Source organism: Tupaia chinensis, unplaced genomic scaffold (genome assembly GCF_000334495.1).
Source record: "Tupaia chinensis unplaced genomic scaffold, TupChi_1.0 Scaffold000270_2, whole genome shotgun sequence".
In the NCBI taxonomy this organism is placed as follows: domain Eukaryota; kingdom Metazoa; phylum Chordata; class Mammalia; order Scandentia; family Tupaiidae; genus Tupaia; species Tupaia belangeri.
In genome coordinates this window covers 5,003,715-5,021,905 of record NW_006159751.1, presented here as the reverse complement: position 1 = coordinate 5,021,905, position 18,191 = coordinate 5,003,715, and the positions used below count along the sequence as shown (strand labels likewise).

General features: G+C 38.4%; 1 protein-coding gene across 1 annotated transcript in view; it reads right to left on the bottom strand.

Moving 5' to 3' along the window:
• The window catches only part of SYCP1 (synaptonemal complex protein 1), a 127,434-nt gene extending 113,341 nt beyond the window's left edge, over positions 1-14,093 (bottom strand). Inside the window, exons 1-9 of the mRNA XM_027772295.1 lie at positions 13,870-14,093; positions 13,492-13,623; positions 12,180-12,264; positions 11,439-11,482; positions 11,212-11,268; positions 7,558-7,722; positions 6,772-6,839; positions 5,579-5,652; positions 2,190-2,248 (exon numbers count right to left, since the gene is read on the bottom strand). Of these exons, the coding sequence (XP_027628096.1) occupies positions 2,190-2,248; positions 5,579-5,652; positions 6,772-6,839; positions 7,558-7,722; positions 11,212-11,268; positions 11,439-11,482; positions 12,180-12,264; positions 13,492-13,623; positions 13,870-13,917 (732 nt within the window). The 5' untranslated portion in view covers positions 13,918-14,093. The remainder of the gene's footprint in view (positions 1-2,189; positions 2,249-5,578; positions 5,653-6,771; positions 6,840-7,557; positions 7,723-11,211; positions 11,269-11,438; positions 11,483-12,179; positions 12,265-13,491; positions 13,624-13,869) is intronic.
• Positions 14,094-18,191: the final 4,098 nt, after the last annotated feature.

Here is an 18,191-nt window from a genome sequence, read left to right as displayed (position 1 = left end):
CATTTGTATAATGTGATCGTTAGTTTTAAAACCACACAACTTTAAATGACAAAACCCTATAACTTTGTAAGTAATTAAAGAATCCACAGAAAGTATTGAGTTCTTATTACACTAGTATAAAAATGAATGAACACTCTCCCCCTCTGAAATTCACTGAAAATCCCTAACAATATGCAGATTAATAAGAGAAAAGACAAGGCCAGCCAATGGTGTGGTGGTTAAGGCAGCTGAATCCCACATGGCTGATTGTACAGTTTCAAGTCCCGGACCTGGCATGGTCCAGCACTTGAGAAACATGCCAGGCAAGTGTGCATACATTCCCAGAATCCCAAGAGAAGAAATGGAGGAGGAGAGATTGAGTGGCCATCCTCCATGGAGGATGCTTTCTTACCGTCCCTCTCTCTCTCTATATATATATATGCTCTCTAACAAACTAAAAAATAAGAGAAAAGGCATACAAATTTTAAAGTATCCATGTATATACAGAAGCCACATAAATGTAACTCAGAGAATGACCAGGAGAATATAAAGGTCTGAAATGGTGAGGGGAGAAAACACAAAGATGTAAAAATTATCCCGTTTTTTTGGGCCAAATGTTGGACTTCTATAATTTCCTTCCAGTGTCCAAAAGTAGTGTTTACTGATTTAAATAGATAAAAACTTCTATACATTTGCTTTTCTTTCAAGCTAACTACCTGCAGCCTCTCTGGATAGTTATCCCAGAAGTATGCCAAAGAAGTATATTTTAGACTCCCTACATTAGTTTTCCACATGTTCAAAGAATTAGGAGACATGTTATATCATACAAACAACAGCAAAACCATTGTTCATATGCTAGTTATTTTCCTTAGTAGCACATACCAAATCTGTAGTTTATATTTATTTGTGATTATTTAATTTCTGTCTTCTCCACAAAAGTAAAGGCTCTCCGTTATAAGAGTTGAAAATTATACTTTCATTATCTGGCAGTATACATTCATTCAATAGTCAATAAATCTTGCTTTGCAAAATCAGACTAATTAATTCAGTAATTAAATATTTTTAAGTATCTATTGGGTGTCAGGAGTTGTTTTACACACTTGGGAAATAACATAAATTGTCTACCCTATTAGAACTAGGGTTATATGTTACATACAGATAAATACATATATAGCAAATAAATTATGGGGTTTTTTAAGATTTATTTTATTTTATTTTATTTGTTATTATTATTTATGTTTTAATTTTACCAACAACAGAGAGAGAGAGAAAGGGAAAGTGAGAAAACAAGACACCAGGTCCAGGACTCGAACTACAGTTGGCCATGTGGGAGTCCAGTACCTTTACCATCACACCACCTGCCAGCCTCAAATTATGTGTAGTTTTAAGTGTTCTTCAGAAAAGTTAAATACAGTGGGGAGACATAGAACAATCAAATAGAAACATATTTTAAATAAAGTAGTAAGAAAGGGCAATTAAAAAGTAGAATGAAGTTTATAAGTGTGTATAAGAATATAGACATAAAAGTTCTAAATGAAGAGAACAAACTCAAAGAACCAGGATCAGAAAAAACTTAGCAGATCTGAGAAACATAAAAGAGTGACTATTGCAGAAAAAAAGTGGAGAATGATAGATAAGACAACAAAAGTAAGCAGGAGCCAAACACAACATGAACTGATACTTTATATGTTTTTGTAATATTGGTTAAGTGTCATGAAGTGCTGGTCTCTGAAACAGGATCAATAAATATTGAACAAATCAAGTTAAATTATGTAACTAACTTGTAAATTAAAAACACATATATGAGACCAGCTGGTGGTGTGGTGGCTAAGGATGCTAGTCTCCCACATGACCAACTACAGTTCCAGTCCCAGACCTAGTCGATTGCTTTATCTCTCTCTCTCTCTCTCTCTCCTCTTCCTTCTTCCCCTCTCTTCTCTCCCCCCTCCCTCCCTCCTTCTCTAGTCAAATTAAAATATAAATAAATTAATTAAAGCATAAAGTTAAATAAAGTAATTCTTTAAAAATATATGTGAATATATATATAACAAAATATTAATACTTATAGCACAGAATTTTATTGGTGATACAATAAATAACATATAAATAATATTTCTAGCAAAAACTGTTGCTCACTATCTTTGTAAATATCACTATCTTACTTAAAAATTTCTTCTGTTTAGAATATTCAAAATTTCATTAATACTTACCTCAATGTTATTATTTAGATCCATATAAGCTTGTCTAGTTTCTTCTCGTTCATATTCATCTATTTTTAATATAAAAAATGTTCAAAATTAAATTTTAAAGCATGACACTAACAAGACAGTACTTAAGACATTAAAATATTTAAGAGCCAGAAACAGCAGGTAATGTGATGGTTAAGAGCACTGAACTCTTGCATGGCCAACCATGGTTCGAGTCCTGGACATGGCTTGCCTTCTCATTTTCGTGTTCTCTCTTTTTAAGAGAGATTTTGGCTATAGGGCATGTGCACTCTCTGGAGAGACAGAGACAGAAAGTGAAAAATCACCCCTCTAAGGGGGGATGGCTGTGCCACAATCCCTTCTGCTCCATTCTCCTCTCAGGATCTTAGGCACGCACACAAAGATGGCTAGTGTGAATTTTAAACCGCTGGGTCCAGGACTCAAACCTCAGTCAATTATATGGGAGTCCTGTGACTTACCATTATGCTATCTGCTGGCCCAATAAAATAATAATTTACTTTTTCTTTTAGAATTATTTATTATCATTATTTTTCAATTGTGACCAGAAAGAGACAGAGAGAGAGAGAGAGAGAAAGAGAGCAAGCCTCCAGGTCTGGGACTCAAACCAAGGTCGGCCATGTAAGAATCCAGCACCTTTAAACACCATGCCATCTACCCCCCACCCAATGAAATAATTCTTAAAAGAAAAAAAACTAAGGGGACCAGCAGTTAGCATAATGGCTATGTCACTGGACTCCCACATAGTCAAATGCGGTTCAAGTCCCGGACCCGGTGGCTTAAACTCAACCAGACGCGCGTGTGTGTGTGTGTGTGTGTGTGTGTGTGTGTGTGCCCAAGATCCCGAGAGGAGAATGGAGGAGAAGGAACTGCAGCATGGCCATCCCCCCAGAGGGTGATTTCTCGCTTTCTGTCTCTCTGTCTCTCTATCTGTTTGGCGAGCACACGCGCCCTATAGCAAAAAAAAAAAAAAAACTCTCCAAAAAAAGAAAAGAAAAAACTAAAGACCGGTCCATTGTCTGGTGATTAAGGAAGTTAGATCCAACAAAGCTTAGCTAACAACACAGATTGAGTCCTAGATCCAGCAACTTAAAAAACATTCCAGACAGTGGCTGGCAGGTAGCCTGGAGGTTAAGGGCGCTGGACTCCCACATGGCCGACTGGAGATCAAGTCCTGGACCTGGCAGCTTGCTTTCTCACTTTCCCTCTCTCTCTCCCACCCCCCCTCCCTCTCTGATTCACTCATAAATAATAAATAAATAAATGTAAATAAAACAATTATTAAAAAAAAAAGAAGAAGAAGAAAGGAAAAAATCAGGACTGACAGATGGCATAATGGTTACATTGCTGGACTCCCACGTAGTCGACCGTGGTTCAAATCCTGGATCCAGAGGTGTAAAACTCACACTGGGTGCATGTGCGTACATGCCCAAAATCCCAAGGGCAGAATGGAGGAGGAGGATTGTGGTGTGGCCATCCCCCCAGGGGGTAATTTCTTGCTTTCGGTCTCTTTCTCTCTCTCTCTGGCAAGCACACACACCCTATAGCAAAAATATCTCTAAGAAAATAAAAAGGAAACTTCACAAATACAGTAACAAAAGGAAAGCCTAGTCAATAACTTAGTGAGAATTTTGATAAAATTTACATTAATAATAAGGCAAATACTAAGATTTTTTTTTTTAAAGGGAGCCAAGAAGTGGAACACATGATTCCAGGTTCACATCCAGAGACTTTCCATCCAGAGACTTCCCTGAGTAAATAAGGAATGAACATGCCCAGGATCCAGGGCCACTTGTGGGTGGTGTCTCTCTATCTCTCTTTTCCTCACTTTCCCCCTCTCTTTTTCTCATGAAAGAAATAAACTCCTTGGGACCAGCAGTTAGCATAATGGCTATGTCACTGGACTCCCATGTAGTCAACCACAGTTCGAGTCCTGGACCTGGTGGCTTAAACTCATGCCAGGCGCATATGCCTGCATGCCCAAGATCCTGAAAGGAGAATGGAGGAGAAGGGATTGTGGCGTGGCCATCCCCACGGGGGGTGATTTCTCGCTTTCTGTCTCTCTGTCTCTCTCTCTCTGGCGAGCACATGCGCCCTATAGCAAAAACCTCTCAAAAAAAAAAATCTATTTATTTAATTTCATTATTATTATTATTTTTAGTGTGACCAGAGAGAGACAGAGAGAAAGGGAAAGTGAGAGCATGAACCACCAGGTCTGGAATTCCAACCACAGTTGACCATGCGGGATTCCAGTGCCTTAACCACCAAGCCACCTGCTGGCCACAAGAAATAAACGTTTTTAAAAAATCAGAATATGGGAACCAGCAGTTGGCGTAATGGCTATGTCACTGGACTCCCATATAGTTGACCACAGTTCAAATCCCAGACCCAGTGGCTTAAACTGTTGCCGGGCACGTGTGCATGCATGCCCAAGATCCTGAGAGGAGAATGGAGGAAAAGGGATTGCAGTGTGGTCATCCTCCCTGGAGGGTGATTTCTCACTTTCTCTCTGTCTCTCTCTGTCTTTCTGGGCGAGCGCACACGCCCTATAGCATAAACCTCTCAAAAAAAAAAATCAGAATATATATAAAATTTTAAAGACTTCTCTTTTATTTATACACCATTACTATAGCAGAATGTTTTAAAAGAATGTTTCTTTAGGAAAAATTTGAGAATTCTGTTCCAGTTAGAATTCAACCTTGCAGCACTGTTTTTACTCACCATGCCTTCAGCATAGCCCTTCACACTTAAACTAAAACAGGTATTATAAATGCCAAGTATATATCTTTTGCAATATAGCATATTTCAAAAACTTTTGAGTTTTCAAAAAATTCAAAACTCAAAGGACAGGGGCCAGCAAGTGGTGCGGTAGTTGAGAGTCTAGGTTCCACACAGTCAACCGCAGTCTGAATCCCAGACCCAGCAGGTTGAAAATCACAACAATTAAATAGATAAATAAATATTAAAATAAAAAAAAAACTCAAAAAACAGAGAAATTAGTTACTGCTTACATAAACATAATTAGTTCAAATCAAAACTGGTTTTAAAAAGTTAAGGCAATTTCTTCATCTCGAACAATAAGTAATTGGGACCAACAAATGGCGTAATAGTGATGCTGCCAGACTCACATATGGCTGACTGTGGTTCGCATCCCAAAACCGGTGACTTGAAATTCACACCAGGAGTGTGTGTATGCATGTCCAAAATCCCAAGAGGAGAAGGGACTGCGGCATGGCCATGCCCTGGAGGTGACTTGTCGCTTTCTGTCTCTCTAGCAAGCACATGTGCCCTATAGTAAAACTCTACAAAAAAATAATAATAATAGTAATAAATAATAAACTAATAAAATCACATAAAACAAGAAAGATATTTACATTTCTTTGTCTTTTCTGCAGATCTAGCACAGGTCTCTTTGAGTAGATTACATAAATGCCTTGTGGCATTATTCCTGAAACAAAGGAAAGAATTTGCCTAAATGTGATCTGACTACAAAGCAAAAATCACATATAAAGTTTATAAAATTTTTAATTGAAAAAATACCTTATGAAATGGTATTTGTAATATTTCACATATCACTCATAAAGGACTAGATGAAGAAAACATGGGCTAACTGTACCATTAGCAAATAAGACTTAGTAACTGCCTCCCTTTAAAAGTGGCATCTCCTGGGGGCCAGCAGGTGGCATGGTGGTTGAGGCACTGGATTCCCACAGGGCCAACCACAGTTCAAATCCTAAACCTGGTGGCTTGCTTTCTCACCTTCCTTCTCTCTCTCTCTCTCTCTCTCTCTCTGTCTCTGTCTCTTGCTGGTCAAATAAAAATAAATAAAATTAAATAACAAAATAATTCTTAAAAAACATTTTTTAAAAAACAGTGGCATCTCCTTAACAAGTTTTTACCCAAGTTGCTATGAACCCTTCAGGAAACAATTCCAGATTTGCCTAGAGAAAAATGAGAAGACAGGGTGGGGCTTTATATTAACTACCCCTGAAATGTTTTAGATATCTAACCATCAAAACATAAAATAAGGCATTCATAATAAAAACCTCTGACTCTTAGGCATTCATAATAAAAACCTCTGACTCTTTTGTTGAAGTTACTAACTTTCCAGCCTAAAGTTTTAATTACATTTAATATCCCAACTTATACTTTTTCATGTATAAATAATTTTTACACTAGCATAAAGATGAATTGAGAATGAACATTAGACTAAAACTAAGTTGAGCTCTATTTCATAAATGCTGTGTCTAAGGTACTAGTGAAACAGAAAGTTAGACAATATACTAGGCAGTTGTAGATACAAGATTATCGGGCATCTTTTTCTAACATCAACCAATGGTTCTTCCTGATACCTGACATTTAAAAAAAAAAAGAAGTTATTAGTAACTAATTACAGTTTTGCTAAATATTAGAGTATAAAATAGATATGTCTTTTTTCCACAGTACCCAGGTGGAATTCTACTTATAAATTAATATGTAAGTGTTCAACTAATTTTTGAAAATTTTAATAATAAAACTAGAATAAAAATAAATTTGGAAACAACAAATTCATTAAATTGTTACTTACTCTTTTATTAAATCTTTATTTTCTTGGATTCCTTCTTCTAATTTCAAACTTACTTTTTCATTTTCAAACTAATTTACAAAACAGAAAAACAGTTCATCACATTTCACTTACCAAAATAAACATGTGTATAATCATGAAGCAGCAGTTCTCTGCTAACATGCTGCACGGGTCTATAAGAATTCTTTCCACACAAAAAGGAACCTTTCACCACACATAAATTTCCCCTAAGAATATAGGGCTTGTCTTCACCAATCTAAAAGTTTACTGAATTATGTCAAAAAAGCATTCAATAATGTCTTAATACAAAATTATCCTCTTTAAACATTTTGAAATTTTAATCTTAGTCTTAACTCGATGCTTCATTTTCCTCAACTTTTTCTCCCTTTAATATTATAAAAATCAAAGCTAAACACAGCTTCAAATTTAAAGTTTTATCTATTTACAAATGTTCTACTATGATAAGACATTTATATCAAACAAAACATAATAGAAATAAAATTAAAATCCTTAATAATAAATTATACTCACTAAATCAAGAATGAGTAATTATCTAGAGTAATTTATTATTTCCCTAATTATTTGCACTAAATTATGTGCAACTTGTCCTCTGTACTCATTCCTAAATTTGAAATGCAAATGCAACTAGTATCAATGAAATTTTTTAAATGACTATCCTTTATCCTCCTCACAGAAAGAAAAAATTAACTCAATTTAACCAAAATAATAGTTTTCAACAATATTATGATATTTACTATACTACATTTATAATTTAAAATTTTGTTATACCTGTAGTTCTTGAATGGCTTTTCGCTGTGCTTCAATTATCTTTCTATTTTCTTGCAACTTATTTTCTTTCTGCTTCAGTTCAGATTCTACATTCACTTTCCACTTTTTGATCTTTTCAGCCTCCTTATACAGTTTTGAATAAAGTCTGCTCATTGGTTCTGAATTCTATTAAAATGGGTTTTCAAAAATTATTTGTCCAAAATGTTAATATAACCAAATTATAGCTGCCTGTGAAAAATATCCATGCACTAACAGTCAAGACCAAACTTTTTCTTAATTTGCTCCTCAATAGCATCCTGAAAGCTACATAAACTCTTTTTTTATTTTTTTTAAGAGGCTTTTGCTATAGGGTGCATGCAGTCACCAGAAAGACAGAGAGAGACAAAGAGACAGAAAGCAAGACATCAACCCCCAAGGGAGACGGCCACGCTGCAATCCCTTCCCCTCCATTCTCCTCTTGGAATCTTGGGCACGCACGCACACACACCCAGCATGAGTTTAAGCCACCAGGTCCCGGACTCGAACCACAGTCAACTACATGGGAGTCCAGTGACATAGCCATTACATCAACTGCTGGTCCCTACATCAACTCCTTTAAACTACTAAGGGAGTATCAGCTATTTCATTACAGTTACTGGTTACCTGTCCAAGTTGCACCTTGCTGAATAAAACCAAATGGCCCCGAAATGTGCTTAGTTAAGACATTTAGGCAATGAGAGAATCTGGCTGGTGAAAAGCTAAGTTATATCACCGTACAAAAAAAGTCCATAAACTTTTTTTTTTTTTTTAATTTGCCAGAGGGTTCATGCACCAGAGACACAGAGAGAGAAAACACCCCCAATGGAGTATAGTCACACCATCATCACTTCTCCATTTGTTCAGCCTTTTGGGAATTGGGGCACACACACAAACATACCAGCATGTGCTTTAAGCCACCAGATTCTGGATTTGAAACACACTATCAGATATGTAGGATCCAGCTTCCTTAATCATTAAGGCCAAGGCAGTGGCCCAAAATCTATATATCTCTTTTTTGGGAGGTTTTTTATTTTTGCTATAGGGCACATGCGCTCTCCAGACAGACAGAGACAGAGAGACAGAAAGCAAGAAATCACTTCCTAAGGGGGATGGTCATGCTGCAATCCCTTCTCCTCCATTCTCCTCTCAGGATCTTGGGCATGCATGCATACATACCCAGCGTGAGTTTAAGCCACCAGGTCCAGGACTTGAACCATGGTCAACTACAGAGGAGTCCAACGACATAGCCATTATGCCAACTGCTGGTCTCCAAAATCTATAAATCTTAATGACAGTCTTGAAATATTTTGATTATACATAGTTTGAAGATTAACTAAAGGATATGAAGGTTAAAATGTAACAACGAGAAGAAAATAATAAATATAAGATGTAACTTTCATCAAGCCTAAGATTTTTTTTTTTTTTATAAATTTTGATATAGGGTGTATGCACTCACCAGAGAGACAAATCGCCCCCCAGGAGAGATGGCCACATATCAATCCATCTTCTCTTTCATTCTCCTCTCAGGGCTTTGGGCAGATATGCACACACACCCAGCATGTTTTAAGCTGCTGGGTCTGGGACTTCAACTGCAGTCAACTATGTGGGAGTCCAGTAACATAACCAGTATGTCATCTGCTGATCCCACGTCTTCTATTCTTAATGTCTATAATACAAAATTGTTCTCTGAGCCAGCTCTGTGTTTTACCATTTAAGAGAAGCAGGATCAATCCCCCATGGCAACTGCAGTTTGAATCTGACCAGTCAGCCTGAAACACACCAAAGACACATGGATTTGACTGGCTAGAGCACTAGAGGAAAGGGATTATAGTATGACCACACCCTATGGTGCTCATCTCTTTCTCTCGCTCTCTCATGTCACACATGCACACTGTTCATGAATAAAGAAAAAAAAAATTCCTTTCAGTTTAAACTGCCCCTAAAGAATTCAGTTAAATACAGAAGCCTAGTGTTTCAACAAAGTTAAAAGAAAAACAAAGTTTTAAAAGGTTTAATACATGCTGGTAGGTGGCATGGTGGTTAAGGGTGCTGGACTCCCACATGGCTGACCACGGTTCGAGTCCCAGACCTGGTGGCTTGCTTTCTCACTTTCTCTCTCTCTCTCTCACTCTCACTCTGTACCTCTCTGATCAAATTAAAATAAATAACTAAGTTAAAATAAAAAATAATTCTTTAAAAGATTTAATATGTTAACCAAATAAAACTATTAAAGTATAAAAATAGACATGGGTGAAGCCAGCAGGTGGCGTGGTGATTAAAGACACTGCATTCCCAAATGGTCAACCATGGTTCAAGTCCCAGGTCTAGCAGCTAGCTGTCTCCCTTTCTCTGTCTCTCTGGTCAAATTTAAAAATAATAACAAATGGAATTAAATAAATAAATATTTTTGAAAAAATAGATATATGACATCCTATCAGGCTAACAGCAGATCTCTCATCAGAAACAATGCGAGCGAGGAAAGAATGGGAAAATATATTCGAAGTGTTAAGAGAAAAGCAATTTCAGCCAAGAATACTGTACCTGGTAAGATTATCTTTCATGTGGGAAGAAAAGACAAGAACATTCTCAGATAAACAAAACCTGAAAGAATTTACCAGCACCAGACCAGATCTCCAAGAGGTTCTCAAGGGTATGCTATTTCAGGGAAATTAAATATGCTCTGCTTCAAAAAAGTCAATTTCAGCCCACCAACACCTGTTTGATTTATTATAGGCTCAGAATTCTTGGAATTTGCTCAATAAATATTTTCTGGATTTAATTAAATAAACATTTTGTTACAACTGATTGCAAGTCATTTCCCAGAGTGGCATTCAAAGGAAGCCATGATCTGGGACCAGCAGTTAGCGTAATGGCTATGTCGCTGGACTCCCATGTAGTCGATCGCCGTTTGAGTCTTGGACCCGGTGGCTTAAACTCACACCGGGTGTGTGTGCGTGCGTGCCCAAGATCCTGAGAGGAGAATGAAGGAGAAGATTGTGGTGTAGCCATCCCCCTTGGGGGGGGGTGTGATTTTTCGCTTTCTGTCTCTCTCTGTCTGTCTGGAGTGCCTGTGCCGTATAGCAAAAATAAAGTAAAAAAAAAAAAAAAAAAAGAAGTTTCGGAAAAAAAAATCTATTGAAGGACTGCAGTAAGATATGTAGCCCCGGCTAGGTGCTACTTTATAGGATGCCTAAAGTAAGACTTGTGTTCATGGAAATGTATATATCAACTGTGTTTGCTATGAAAATATTTAGATTAAGATCTTTAGTAATTCAATAAAATGTGGGGGGAAAACAGTGTAGAAAGTAAACATAGATACCAGAGACAGTGTGGGAGCAGAGTGGGAGATGGCAGAGGGTAAGAGAGGGAATCAAGGATGGGTGAAAAAAAGCAAAACATACAGAAAACAAGAAATGGAAAATTACTTGTTGACAATAACATGTTTGTTGATGTGCTTGATTAAGACAATATACAGTGTACTCTGGATGGAAAATCTCATTTTGTATTCTGTAATGATGTACAGTGAATGAATGTAAATAAATTTAAATTAATAAAAAAATAAAAAATAGATATATGTATACAAATAATAAACTATACTCCAATTACAAAAAATTTAAAAATAAGAAATCTTCTGACCTCAAAATCAGACTCTTTCAGTCCTTCCTGATAGTGACAACTGTCAGAATTATCAACCTAAAAAAAAGAATGTTTTATACTAGAAAATATTTACAATATGAGCTTCTAAATAACAACATGTAAATACAGAAGACTAGTAACTCAACAATTACAGAATGTTTTTCTTGAGAATAACAATAATTCAATACCTAAACAGATTATACCTACATATACTATGCTTAACTGACCTGTTCAAGCATGGGCAAAAAATTAACTTTTTGTAAAGCAGGATCTGCAAGATAAAATCAGACATGCCAACATCTTATTTTTTATATTATATTCACTTTTAACATCAAGGAGAGCAATGGAATACTGATACTATATTTTCAATAACTAGAAAATGTATATAATAAAATACTTCTATGTAAGTTGATACATTGTTTCTACAGGCTCCTACCTGAATTGATGTTTTCCCCATTTTTGGAAAGATTAGTCATTGCAAATGGAAAACCAAAATCATCTTCAATACATTTGTTGAAACTCTAGAACACAAAAGATATTCTTAATACACTGTTCCATACCACTCTGATACCTAGTAGTATAACATATACCCCTATAATATACATCCATTTTATTTATTTATTTATTTATTTATTTATTTAGGAGAGGTTTTTGCTATATGGCACATACACTTGCCAGAAAGAGAGAGACAGAGAAACAGAAAGCATAAAGGGGGATGGCCATGCCGCAATCCCTTCTCCTCCATTCTCCTCTCAGGATCCTGGGCATGCATATACACATGCCTGGTGTTGAGTTTAAGCCACCAGGTCTAGGACTCAAACCATAGTTGACTACATGGGAGTCCAGCGACATAGCTTTTAACATCAAGGAGAGCAATGGAATACTGATACTATATTTTCAATAACTAGAAAATGTATATAATAAAATACTTCTATGTAAGTTGATACATTGTTTCTACAGGCTCCTACCTGAATTGATGTTTTCCCCATTTTTGGAAAGATTAGTCATTGCAAATGGAAAACCAAAATCATCTTCAATACATTTGTTGAAACTCTAGAACACAAAAGATATTCTTAATACACTGTTCCATACCACTCTGATACCTAGTAGTATAACATATACCCCTATAATATACATCCATTTTATTTATTTATTTATTTATTTATTTATTTAGGAGAGGTTTTTGCTATATGGCACATACACTTGCCAGAAAGAGAGAGACAGAGAAACAGAAAGCATAAAGGGGGATGGCCATGCCGCAATCCCTTCTCCTCCATTCTCCTCTCAGGATCCTGGGCATGCATATACACATGCCTGGTGTTGAGTTTAAGCCACCAGGTCTAGGACTCAAACCATAGTTGACTACATGGGAGTCCAGCGACATAGCCATTACGCCAACTGCTGGTCCCTACATCTGCTTTAAAAAAGTGACTATAATTGTAACTCCTTTAATCAAGATACAGTGTTTAATAGCAAATGTCTTTACACAAAGCAAAAAAAAAAATTATTTTCACCTGTAAGATGAGGCTAAACTATAACTCAACATATGCTTTGTAGGTATTCAAGAATTAGTCATTTTAATTATTAGCATAGAACGATATTAGTATTCTTCAATTTCATTATTATCCTTCCCCACACAATATTGAAAATTGTCTTTAAGAAATAGCACTTCAATGATACATTCTTGGCCATATCATCCATAAGAAATTTTCTATGGCATACAAAAGTAAAATACTCATTGTATCATTCTACCTCCAAGGTGAAGCACCATATGACAAATTTTTAAGTAATAGTAGGAAAAAATGGTTTCACCGGAAAAACTATAATCCCTCCTGTCAATGAGAGCTCTACTGTATGACAGTATTTCCCTCTTTGTCCCCAGGTAGCTGAGAGCCAGTCTGAAACTCAGTCACAATGCTGATTATTATCTGTACATAGCATTTGATTAAATATTCCTATTTTCCTTGGGAAAATGTTGTAATTTTTTTCCCCATTTGTATTTTACTGTTTCATTGTATGTCTTATAAATTACATCATTTGGAGAAGCAGGAGGATTAGAACACACAGGTCCTATCAAGTACGCAGAGTGAGGGACGATTTCTGCAGATGAACGGCGCCCAAGAGCAAGAATGCTCGATGATCATTCGGCGCAATACTACACAAAATCAGTGGGTAGCCAGACCATACTGACTAAAAATAAATAATTATATCACCAGTGAGAAAACACACTTGGCCTCATTAACCTAAAGAAGACCAATGAAGATCCATATGCAAATTTACCTTGAACAAATGAGAATCTGGGCCCAAGCTCTGGGGTTTCACTGCAGACACTTGGCTGCTGCTTAATCTTGGTGGAACAAACAATTTAAAAGGCTTTTGCTTTTCCATTTTCGCTCTTCCACTTGGCAATACCTATTAAGTCAAAATAGGGGGAGGGAGAGTTCACATTGTGTTATTAATATACTATTTATTCCTCATTCAAAGCTGACGTTTTACACCAACTGGCTAGGCGAAGGAGCAGGCGTGCCCGTTGCCACGAGGTCCCCTCCATCGCCAGCGTCGCTTGCGGCGGGACTGGTCCCAGGTAAAAGCCCACTATTCCCGCCTTCCCGCCCACCTGTCGCCACAAAGGCGACGGAAACCAGCGAGAACCTCTACCAGGACATCGCAGTGACCATCAGACAAGAAAGCCCCAGTGAACGGCATCGATGGCGAGGAGAAACCGCCTGCTGCTCTGGGATGGCTACCGAGAAGAAGCCGGTGTCTGCCACGTCAGCGAGGCGCGGTTTCCCAGTCCCGCCGGCCGGTTCCGTCCTCGGGAAAGAACTCGGCACCGCTGCCCCCCCCTTCGAAGAACGAGCCGGAACCACAGCCCGCACCCGCGCGGCCCACTCTGTCCAGGAGGCCAGAAAAAGAACCCAGAGTTTCTCTTCCGAACCTCAGAAAAGGCGGGAAACCGCGGCCGCAGGGCGGTGGGCAAGTCTGGGCACGTCCAACCGCTGCTAACCGGCTTTTAACCGCCCGCGGCGCCCGAATCCTGCCTCTCGCGAGATTTCCCTCCCGCCAGAGGGTTCTTTCCCGAATTTTCCGCCTCTTCCTCGACTTCACACTCTCTGAGCTTCTGCTATTGTCAAAGAACTCGAGGGAACTGGGCTCGTGCTGTGATTCTTGAATACCTACAAAACATAATATCTAGTTATTTATAGTTTGCCTCATCTTACAGGTGGAAATATTTTTTTTTTGCTTTGTGTAAAAACATGTGCTATTAAACACTATATCTTCGTTAAAGGAGTTAACAATTACAGTCACTTTTTAAAGCAGATGTATATTACATAGGCGTAAATTACACTGCTAGGTATCTGAGTGGTATGGAACAGTGTACTTAATATCTATGTTTTATTAGAGTTTCAAAAAATGTATTTAAGATTTTGGTTTTCCAATTATAATGACTAATCTTTCCAAAAATGGGGGAAACATCGATTTAGGTAGGAGCCTGTAGACACGATGTATAGACTTACATAGAAAAATGTTATTATATACATTCCTAGTTGTTGAAAACATAGCATTAGTATCCCATTGCTCTCCTTTACGCCCGCAGCTCCGACAGGGCGGCCCTGAGGAGAGGCCCACGCGGGAAGCGCTGGCCGGAGTGGGCTCGGCTCTCTCGCCCGAGAACAGAGGAAGGGCGAACAGAGAGCTGCTGGAGGGAAAGTGGGCAAAGGCTAGGGCGATGAAAGAGATTGGTGCCAAGGGGTCCAGAAAGTGTGGAGCCAGTGAGGACTAGGTGGGCCTGAGGACCTGCAGGGGCTCTGGAGGGGAAGGGCGCGTGATCAGGGTGGGAAGGAAGTTTGTCATGGGAAGAGTTGGTTAGGCTTAGGAGACTGGTGCTAGGAAGACGGTTTTTGTTTGTTTCATTTTTTTTTAAGAATTATTTAATTTTATTTATTCATTCATTTATTTTAATTTGACCAGAGAGAGACACACAGAGAGGGAAAGTGAGAAAGTAACCCACCAGGTCTGGGATTAGAACGGTGGTTGGCCATGTGGGAGTATCCAGTGCCTTAACTACCATGCCACCTGCTGGCCCCAGGAAGACAGTTTTGTCCACTCTGCCAATTGTTCTGCGGCACAGCAAGGGGAGTTTTGGAAGAGGAGCGAGAGGGGGAGAGAGAGAGAGTTTAAGCATGAATTAATAAAGGTTCAATCCACCTTTATTGGCCACCCAAGCAGTTACAGCCAATCTGTCCTCTAGCCAGCGAAAGGAGGACAGGACTCAGATTTGCCTTTCAGGTTACTTTAATCACACAGGGAAAAAGGGGCTTACAAGTCACGATGGGATGATTCCGGGCAAAGCGACCTATGCTGGCCTGGTGACAGGGAGTGCAGTCCACAAGGGTGCAAGGGAGACCAAGTGCTGAGTACGCTGGGCATCTACAGGCACAGGTGGTGAGCCCGAGGTGGGCTCCACAAAGATCTTAGGGAACGATGGTGGCGGTGGCTACAAGATGACCCAGGGTGAATGAGGAGGAAAATCCACCTGGTGATCCTAGAGGAGGTCGGGACTAGTGGTGGGCAGTGGAGCATCAAAGACGGTGGGACAGAGGGCTGTCTGGGAAAGGAGGAGTCAGTGTGCAAACTGGCAAAGCCTCTGGCTGCAAGGGAGGTCTCAAGATACAGCGAGATGGAATCTGGCCCGAGCGGAGGACAGAGCTGATGAGCTGGGCTCGGGCTCCTCTTTTTATGTCTAATTTGACAGGCTCATGGTGACTTGACAAAACATCAAAATATTTTTGTAACATTTTACATGTCAGTCTATGGGATTTTGGTCAAAACAAAGTGGGATTTGTTTACATATTTTTTGCCAGTCATGAGGGGGATTGAAGCATAGACCATGCTTGCATCCCTCATGCTATCAGTTAGCATATGGCTAGTCTCCTATCAGCGATAAGCACTAGGGTGTTGGCTGAATGTTGAATTTCTGGGAACATAACTAATGCCAGTCTGACTACTACAAAATGGAATCAGGTATGCTCTCAGCAAGCAGCGGTACAATCAAACATTTTCTTCACAGCAAACTACTAACTTAGCCATTAAACAATATAGCAAGTGTAACAATTCCTCACAGCAAATAAAACAACATGTTAGGTATAACACTGGTTAAGACAGGGGAGCCAACACAGTAGAGGTGGAGATGAGTCAGAGGTGTCAAATATAAAACATTTAGGAAGTAAAATTAATAGGATTTGATGGCTTTTTAATAGAAGTGAAAGAGAGGGAGAAGGCGAAGATGACTGCCCATTTTCAGACTTGGGTACCTAAATGTATCATTACCCTTGTGCTAATACCTACATTTGAGGAATAAATGATGAGTTCTGTTTTTACTTTCTCTCTAGGTCTCTTCGCTGATGCTCTTCCAAAGGAAGTTAGCAGTATTTTTAAATAATCCTGTTTGTTTTGTATGTCTGTCAGACATGATTGTTTTTGCTAAAATTATAGAATTTTTTAGCTCCAACAGATAACCTAGTTTAACTCCTTCACTTTACATTTTAAGGAAATTGTATCTAGAAGCCCTGTAAGAAGATGAGACACTCTCACTAAGAGATAACACCAATAATATATACAAGGTGCCTTCTGGAGACAAGAGTTGATACAGCTAAGATATTTTTAAGTCAGAGTATAAATTGAATATTTTTTAAAAATAAGCTTTACAATGGTGAAAATTCAGTTGCAATCTGTTTTTCTTTATTGAAAGCAAAAATGCTACCACAATAGTAAATTCACAAATTTAGTCTACTTTCATTGTCTTTCATAGCAATAGGGCTACCATAGACATCCTCACTTTCATGTATTTCAAATGATAATTATCTTAACATATTACCATCCTATCCTGAGGACTAAAATATTTGTAGAAAGCTTTCAGATTTTAAAATATTTTTCTATAAGAAGTGTTGGCAAAAATGTCAAAATATTTTCTACCAGAATGAGAAACAAATTATGCTGAATTTCCCAATATGTTTTTAAATATTTTAATAATGTGTTATTTTAATTTTTTGATATATTGCCATAATAAATTTTCATTTTGGCTTATAAAACTATCTTTTTTAAGACATTAAGAAAAAGAACTGAGGGACCAGCAGATGGTGTAATGGTTACATCACTGGACTCCCACATAGCAGACTGTGGTTTGAGTTCTGGACCAGGCAGCTTAAAAAACTGACAGGGGGTGGGTGGGGGCAGGTGGCATGGTGGTTAGGGGCCATGGACTCCCACATGGGAGTCCCCCATGGTTCAAGTCCTGGACCTGATAGCTTGCTTTCTCACTTTTTTTTGGTCTCTCTCTCTCCCCCCTTCCCCCTCTTCCCTCTCTCTCTCTCCCTCCCCCCCCACCTCGTTAAATAGAAAAGAAAGAGACAGAGACAGAGAGGGAAGTAAGAAAGTTAAATTTAAAAATTCTTAAAAAAAAAAATGCCCAGCGTGTGTGCATGCGTGCCCAAAATCCTGAGAGGAGAATAGAGAAGGGGTTGCTGTGTGACCATGTCCCCAGGGAATGATTTCTCACTTCCTGTCTGTCTGTCTGTCTCTCTCTTTCTGGTGAGCTCACATGCCTTGTAGCAAAAATCTCTCTCTAAAAAAAAAAAGGCTTGAATAAACCCTTGTCTCTTCCTTTACTGTTTCATAAATTCTATAATAAGAGTAAGTTTAAGTGCTGTTCCCTATTCTATCAATGCAGCCTCAGTTAATGAGGGTCACCAGCTGCCTTTTATTCTGATTACAACCCTTTCTACTAGCTAGTTGTTTCATGTCTACAACTAATGTATATATACTATTTTCACTCAATTTTCTATTAAATGAAAATTTTAAGTTTTTTAAGCTTATTTCATTCACAACAGAAGGTGTATGTGCACGAGATAGCGAAAGAGAGGGGCACCCTCGACATAGTCTCATCACACCACCTCCTCACACCAGCTCTCCAGCTCAGG